This window comes from Glycine soja, chromosome 19, assembly GCF_004193775.1.
Source record: "Glycine soja cultivar W05 chromosome 19, ASM419377v2, whole genome shotgun sequence".
Taxonomy (NCBI): Eukaryota; Viridiplantae; Streptophyta; class Magnoliopsida; order Fabales; family Fabaceae; genus Glycine; species Glycine soja.
In genome coordinates, this window is record NC_041020.1 from 5386790 (window position 1) to 5395481 (window position 8692).

The 8692-nt window shown below is 32.2% G+C and overlaps 1 protein-coding gene across 1 annotated transcript; it reads left to right on the top strand.

Annotated features, from left to right (window-relative positions):
- The first annotated feature begins 210 nt into the window (after window positions 1-210).
- Window positions 211-3428, top strand: LOC114399920 (probable galacturonosyltransferase 9). The gene is made up of 3 exons (XM_028362142.1): window positions 211-728; window positions 1064-2293; window positions 2725-3428. Exons 1-3 carry the CDS (start codon window positions 576-578, stop codon window positions 2998-3000), a joined length of 1659 nt encoding a protein of 552 aa, XP_028217943.1. The 5' UTR covers window positions 211-575; the 3' UTR covers window positions 3001-3428.
- The last annotated feature ends 5264 nt before the right edge of the window (window positions 3429-8692 follow it).

An 8692-nucleotide genomic window follows, 5' to 3' on the forward strand; every position in this document is an offset into this window, starting at 1 on the left:
TTATATTATAATAATAATAATTTATAATTACTAAAAAATTTTCAATAACAGAAATAAAAAATAGAATAAATGTGAAAAATAAACTGGAATAAAGAATCGATTGAGATGCACACAGCCAAAGATGAGAAGGAAAGAAAGTCAAAATAAGGGGAAATTTTTTATAATTTTTTAATAAATGAAGAGAAAAAAATTGAGATGGAGCCCGGGTTTGTCGTAAGATTCAGGCTGAAAACCATTACTAGGCCACCTCTTCACATTCCGCGTACCACCATCACACAAACACAATCTCACTTCACAATCTCGCAACTAAACACGCACTCTGCATTCATTGAATTATCTCAATTCTAGAACTTCACCATCACCTTTGTCCCAATCCCCAATCCTCCTATTTAATTTGGTGTCCCTAAATCACCATGCCAACTTCACTTTCCAAATTCCATGCTTCAATTCAAAATTAACAAAAATTAAAACACACCCATCATCACTTTTCAACACTGATTCTTCAAATTCTTGGATCTGACTCTGCTCTCCACAGTTACCAAAGCTACGTTCTTTGGTGCTAAGTTCAAGATCCAATGGCGGTTGCTACAAGAGGAGCTAGAGGTGGATCTAGTTTTCGAAGCTTGTTCTCGTTCCGGATCTTCATTTCTGCCATGTTTTCTCTTCTCTTCGTTGCCACCCTTTCGGTCCTCCTTACCACCAACCCCTCCACATCGAACGATGACCCTGTAAGTTCCTCTGTTTTTTTTCCTGCACTTTTCGATGCCCTTTTGTGTTCTCGTGTTAAATTTTTTATTTTGATTGAAACCCATTTTCAATTTGGCAAATTTGAGATGACCCATTTTTGAAGATTTAGTTTAAAGCATAACCCACATGGCAAGATTTTAAATTGCGGTTTTTTCGTGATCCTTGACATTGCGGGAAATTTGCATACATGAGTCCAAAAACCTTGATGTTGAGGCTGAAATCGCGGTTGCGGAGTGTTTTTTAAAACCTTGCCACATGGTGATTTGAGAAATTTGGATGAACCCCATGTAATTGTTAAGGTGTTTTTGGTGAACAGGATCTTCCCACCACTGGTAATGCATACGTGCATAGAACCTTTTTGGCATTGAAATCTGACCCTCTTAAGACCCGAGTAGATTTGATACACCAACAAGCTAAAGATCACATAGCACTAGTGAATGCCTATGGTGCTTACGCTAGGAAGCTCAAGCTTGACATTTCCAAGCAATTGAAGATGTTTGATGAGTTGGCACGCAATTTTTCGGATATTGCGTCGAAGACAACCTATAAGACATCATTGTTTGAGTCCGATGGTCCAATTGACGAGGATGTGCTGAGGCAGTTTGAGAAGGAGGTTAAGGATAGAGTGAAGATTGCACGGATGATCATTGTTGAGGCGAAAGAGAATTATGATAATCAGTTGAAGATCCAGAAGTTGAAGGACACAATATTTGCAGTTCATGAGTCACTTGCGAAGGCGAAGAAGAATGGGGCGTTGGCGAGCTTGATTTCGGCCAGATCGATTCCCAAGAGCTTGCATTGTTTGGCGATGAGGCTGATGGGTGAGAAGATTTCAAATCCTGAGAAGTATAGAGACGAGGAGCCGAAGCTGGAGTTTGAAGATCCCACTTTGTATCATTATGCAATATTCTCGGATAATGTAATAGCTGTGTCGGTGGTGGTGAGATCAGTGGTGAAGAATGCAGTGGAACCATGGAAGCATGTTTTTCATGTTGTTACAAACAGGATGAATGTTGGGGCAATGAAGGTTTGGTTTAAGATGAGGCCCATTGACGGTGGTGCATTTTTAGAGGTGAAATCGGTGGAGGAATTCACATTCTTAAATTCATCATATGTCCCGATCTTGAGGCAACTTGAGTCAGCAAAAATGAAGCAGCGGTTCTTAGAGAATCAAGCTGATAATGCCACAAATGGTGCAAACCTGAAAAATACAAAGTCCCTGTCCATGTTGGATCACCTTCGATTTTATTTGCCAGAGATGTATCCTAACTTGTATAAGATCTTACTTTTGGATGATGATGTTGTGGTTCAAAAAGACTTGACAGGTTTGTGGAAAATTGATTTGGATGGGAAGGTTAATGGTGCTGTTGAGATCTGTTTTGGTTCTTTTCACCGGTATGCCCAGTACTTGAATTTCTCTCATCCTTTAATCAAGGAGAGCTTCAATCCAAAGTCTTGTGCTTGGGCCTATGGCATGAATATATTTAATCTCGATGCTTGGAGGCGTGAAAAGTGTACAGATAATTACCACTATTGGCAGAACTTGGTAAATTTCTTCTTCTTATACTTGTCTTTTCTATGCTAATGATTATGTACTAGTTTACTATGACCCAGTTTGTAGAAACTTTTTAATAAGTACTTTTAGGAGAAAAAAAAAATAAGAAAGCAAGATAAATTAAGTTTCTCTCATAAGTTATAATCAGCTTTGGATAAGCTAGTTTGCAGAAACTCTCTCATTTAGTTTCTCCCTCCAAAAGCTTATTTAACTTACGCATAAGCTAATTTTGACTAATGGGAGAAACTTAATTCATTTTACCTTCTTATCTTCTTCTCCTATAATTGATTATTGAGAAGCTTATCCCAACATGACCTATGTAATTGCTTTCTCTAAAACTATTATTTTGTTAGAAAAAGTTTCTTGAATAATGCTCAAGCTATTCCTTTGTACTATTGCTAAATGGGTTATTCTGTTATCAGAATGAAGACCAAACTTTGTGGAAAGCAGGGACCCTATCACCTGGTTTGATCACCTTCTACTCCACAACCAAGTCACTGGACAAATCCTGGCACGTGCTTGGGCTAGGATACAATCCCAGCATTAGCATGGATGAGATCAGCAATGCTGCAGTCATTCATTACAATGGAGACATGAAACCCTGGCTTGATATTGCTTTGAACCAGTACAAAAATCTTTGGACCAAATACGTGGACAACGATATGGAGTTTGTGCAGATGTGCAATTTTGGCCTATAGTTGAGATCAACACGCAGCTGTCATCATGATAAAAGCTTGAGATAACATGACAATTGTTGTTTACCGTATTCTTTTGGAGCTGAGAATCTCAAGTTAAATGTAGCCTGTCACAGAAAAGTTCTGTGTTGTCATCAAGTTAAAAATCTCAAGTTCAGATGCTAGGCAATAATTTTGATAGACTATATTTGGAAATTTACACGAAGTGGTTGTTTTTTCTCCTTCTGTATTTTGGAGCATATTTATCATGTATTCATTTGCTGATGATGGTAGTGCCATAACTCTAATTCACGAGAAAGCACTACCTCTTATCTATTTAACACACCTATTACATGTTATTTCTTGTACGTTTCTGGACATGGTTCTTTGTATTTCCAATACTGGTAAAGCTTATCATAGAGAAATGCCATGTGGTGCTGTGATTTTTCAGTGATTTGGTGCACTTGAATGAAACACAATGCATTTTAAACCAGGGATGTTTCATTTTTACAAATTTTTTGAGGTAGGTATTTTTTCTTATTTAATTTTCTATTAAGTACTTTATTTGTGGAATACATCATCAGTGGATCTTTACAGGGATTGGATAGTTCATTTTATATTGTTAGATGGATGTGTGGAGGGATTCAGGTGTTCTTCAATTTTGTGCCTTCTTTTTTCTGTTTTCTTCTATTAATCTACTTTTTGATTTGCTGTATTAGTATCTTTTAATCCATAACTAGCCTTGGGCCCGTGCATAGGTTCTGTTATATATATATATATATATATATATATATATATATATATATATATATATATATATATTTGGTTTTAGTAGTAAAATTGTGATTTGACTCGGAATCAATCAGATCATGATACATATTTCTCCTCTGATTTCCTTTTTTTTTCTTCTTATAATAGCAATTGACACACTTCTAATGACACGTAAAAATGACAAAAACAAAAAATATATAAAATAATCACTTTTGGTTGATAAAAAAAATACAATAACTACTCTTTTCTCACCGGACAAAAAATACAATTAATTACTCCTATCATCATGTCTCCAATTCTCCAACCTATTATGATCAGTTTTCTTTTTTCCAAAGCAAGGACAACCTCAAACTCCGTTCAATACCAGCTTTTTCCTATGTTGTTATGAATCCAAATAAGAGACACGAAAAAATGGACAGGAAAGAGGGCACATTCGAAATCAAGAAAGTATGAAATATATTAAAAATGGAAAGTAAGTCATACAAGCTTTCAAAAATTTCTCCTTACCGTCAAAAGTTAAGTCCAGGTAAAATATTTATTTTCTTCCATCATAACTCTTGATCAATGTACATGCATACACTATCAAATCTCAAAGATATTTCATTATTCTCAGAAAAAGCAACATCACTTGTAACTTTCCTCACACTATTTGTTTCTTATATCATGTCTTTGAGTGAGAAAAATGATAAAAAGAAATTTCTTCAAATGCCCATCCAAATCGATTGAGTAACACAATTATTAAAATAGAAGAAAATTTAAAATAATTTTGTTCACTCTTAATTTATATAATCTGCACTAATAAAAATAGAATTATATAATATGCATGTAATCCTAAAGAAACGGGACTATTAAAAGAATATTTCAAAAAAAAAAAACATTTAAAATCATGATAAGAATGTATTAGTAATATTATTTAAGAAAAATATTAAGTACTATGGAAAAAAATGTAAAATTAAGTATATCTTTATGAAATTATTTGTATACAATAACTTATTTTTTTTCTACCGTCATGAAAAGGATAGGAAGAAAAGAGATAAAATTAAAGTATGTTATAGTAACTTATAACAATAGATGATGTAATGGAGACGAAGATAAAGAAAAAAATATAGTATTATAACAATTATTGTATAAATAATATAATTGTTACATTTTTTAAATGGGTATGCACCAAGGTAATGCAATACTTTTTTCATTTGAAGAATAACAATAAATTAATTTCAATATATAAATTAATACAATAAACATACCTATTTGAAGCTATTCTTCTTTTCTTTCCCTACAAAGAAGTTGAACGACAAAAGAAGTCCAAGATTATATAAAAAAAATGGCCTAACTTAATGACAAAATTCAAAATTAGATAATCTCATTTATCAAGAGACATGACATTCTAGAGTCTAGAAAAGATGAAAAACAAATGCATAAGAGCATGTGCACTCAGAATGCTTTTATCCAATAAGCACACTACCCTGTCAATGGTATCATAATTAGATATTACCAACTGAGACTCGGCAAGAATCAGGTTTAAATTAAATGCTTAAAAAATATAAAGCAAAAAATTAAGATGGGTAGAATTTAAATAATGCAGGGAAAAATGGTGGACAACTAAATTGAATTAAAGCTAGCAGCAAACAGTAAGTATGAGAGAAGGTTAAAACCTCAAACAAAGTCTCAACCAGCATGATTATTCTTGAAATACTTGCATGAGTGCTAGATTCCTCAGTCATTGGGGAAGACTCACATGAGCACATGCCATTTGCATGGAGTCCTAGTGGACATGAATTCCACCGACCAATCTCATCAAAGTTACCACGAAGCCTTTCCCAGATCTATAAAAAGTAATTAAACAGCATAAATAAGATGATTTGGATCACAAATCCAGTTAACAAATCCAAGTAGGTGATTTAAGCAATTTGAGGCATTCTATGCTCCAAATTTTCAAAATCAATAAGAAAATATAAACAGGTTTATAGAATAAATTAATCTCAATATACAAATTAATACAATAAGAGTACCAACAACATTGCATTGAATAGATGCTATGAAATTAATTTGAATATATACATAAGAAAATACAATTAATTTGTCATCATGCAACCAATTAATTTAAACTGAAATCTAAACCTTTTTGGTTCAAAATCAAACAATGAACAAACATATAGGTTGCTTTTGAGAAAGAAAAAAAAGTAAAACTTTGTTAAAACCCAAAAAATTCAGGTTATGTTCCTCCTATAGTAATTTGAGTGGAAGATGACTAATGCAAGGTTGGTTGAGAACCTCTTAGAATTTTAAATCATACAGTGACTCTAAGATAAAAATATAAGATGGATAGAAAAAAAATGAAAAATGGATAAAATTAGATTGAAACCAAAATACTACTTTTCAATGTAAGCAACAATTGTAATATATAGCAAGCAACTTTCAATTATGAACTTAAATTAAAGAAAACAACCCAAAACTTTATGCAAAATTAATGCTCTGCTAGTAGACTTCCCACTTGTTTAGCTCTTCTCTTTCAATTTACCAAATTAATACCTTCATTTCTCTCCATTTTGTCTTGCATCTTTTCTCCACTCTGAGCCTTCATCTTCTACTCAATCATCAATTGGATTACAATTACTCATTTTTGTTTGTGTCAATGCTCACTTTTATAGTGGTCTTGCATCAAATTTCAAAATTGAACATTCCATTGATCCTCTGCCCCTTCACCTAAAATCTGTGCAATAAACATCAGGTTCCATTTACTAACCTTTTAAAAAGGAATATAATTGAACTATTGATTATAAAAAGGAGTAATATTAACAAAAGATAAGAAACAATAGCCAAAGATTGTACGTGAAAAGTTTCTATTCTATAAGATAATACCAAACCGACGGAATCAACTGAAAAGTTCCCATGTGAAAAATAAATAATGTTAAAAGTGTCATAAATTTAAAATTAAAATAAGAACTAAGAAAACATACCCAAAAATGTCATTTTGACATTTGATCAAACACATAACTTGTAACCAATAAATCAGTCTAGAACTAAATCAAATAAATATTCAAAAAGTTCTCCAATTCCCATCTATTCTTACAAAGACTTGTTTAGTATCTTTTCCCACAAAATACTTTAACCCATAGTATTGGAGAAATTTTGATGAAGGAGAAAAAAACATAGAGTAATTAGTCCAAAACCAAAATCAATCAAGAAAATAGAAACTACCTGAGTAGGTCGAGAAGCTGGAGTCGATTGTGTAGCAACAAATTGCAAAATGTCATATATTCTATAACTGAAAGATCTTTGCTAATACAAAACAACAATATCCCCTACCCTTGTCCTTAGTTCCAATAAGTTGCGATCAATTTCTGTCGCATGTTTTGCAACATATGGTCTGAAGAATGAGTCATACACATATGTTGTTCCCTAACATTTTAAATTTTAGTGTCATATTGAAGAGAAGCAAATAAGAAAATGATATCAGATTTTCTAACACAACAGGTAATTTTATACCTTAGTTTTAGGGGACCACAAAAATATGAAAAATACCAACTTAGCTTCACTGTACATTGGGACCCTTCATGAAGAAATCAATTCAAAAATAAGAAATCACACTTTTTTTTTGTTAATAAGCAGATCTAAGTATAACAACAGCCTGGGTATAGGAGATCACCTGTGATAAGAAGGTTCTCTGGTTTGATATCCCTATGTATTACATGCTTTCCATGACAATATATAAGGGCTCGGGCCAATGATGCAACATATTGCCTCAGTCACAAAATAAACATTAATTTGCCAGTCAGTATGGAATTTTGTAATCCAAAAACAACAACATATGGGGAGAGGAAAAGAAGGAACATTGTTGTATGATATATACTTACAATATTTACATGCCTTTAACTGAAATATTTGCATTTTTGCAATTCCTTGTAAAGATCACCTTTGGGTGTATACTCTAAAATCAAATAAACTCGTTTTTGTAATAGATAATTAAGAAATCATAAACATATTATTATCTTAAACCTTATAAATCAAAACATGTTTCATGTTATGTATATTAAATTGAAAAATAAAAATATAAAAATTTAGAGAGAACAAAATGAAAATAATCATGAAAGAAAATCTAGACATAAGCTGCAGAAATCAAGAAGTGAATGAAATAACCCATAATAATGAGCACAATGTGCGGATAACAAAGAAAGGACCATATAAGAAACAACACCCTGGGTATAGGAGATCACCTGTGAACCAATAAGAAGGTTCTCTGGTTTAATATCCCTATGTATTACATGTTTTCCATGGCAATATATAAGGGCTCGGGCCAATGATGCAACATACTGCCTCAATCACAAAATAAACATTAATTTGTCAGTTAGTATGAAATTTTGTAATCCACAAACAACAACATATGGAGAGAGGAAAAGAAGGAATGTTGTTGTATGATATATACATACAATAGTTACATGCCTTTAACTGATATATTTGCATTTTTGCAATTCCTTGTAAATATCACTTTTGGGTGCATACTTTAAAATCAAATAAACTCATTTCTCCAATAGATAATTCAGAAATCATAAACAAGGAGGTATCCCAAAACCAGCACACACATGGATTTTTAAGATTAAAAACTAAAACTTCATTTAGGCATTTCACCAAACACATAACTTACAACCCATTTCACCAACAATGTAATCGCATGATAGTTAACGCTTCCTAAAAGAAAAATGGTTTTCTTTGTTATCACCACCTACACACATCAAGAACCTCAAAGAAAAATATCAATGTTTACTCCCGTCATTACAACATAGAAAAGAGTCTTTAGGTAGAGCCTACATAATAATAATAATAATAATAATAATAATAATAATAATAATAATAATAATAATAATGATAATAATAATAATAGTAGTAGTAGTAGTAATAATAATAATAATAATAATAATAATAATAATATTAATAATAATAATAA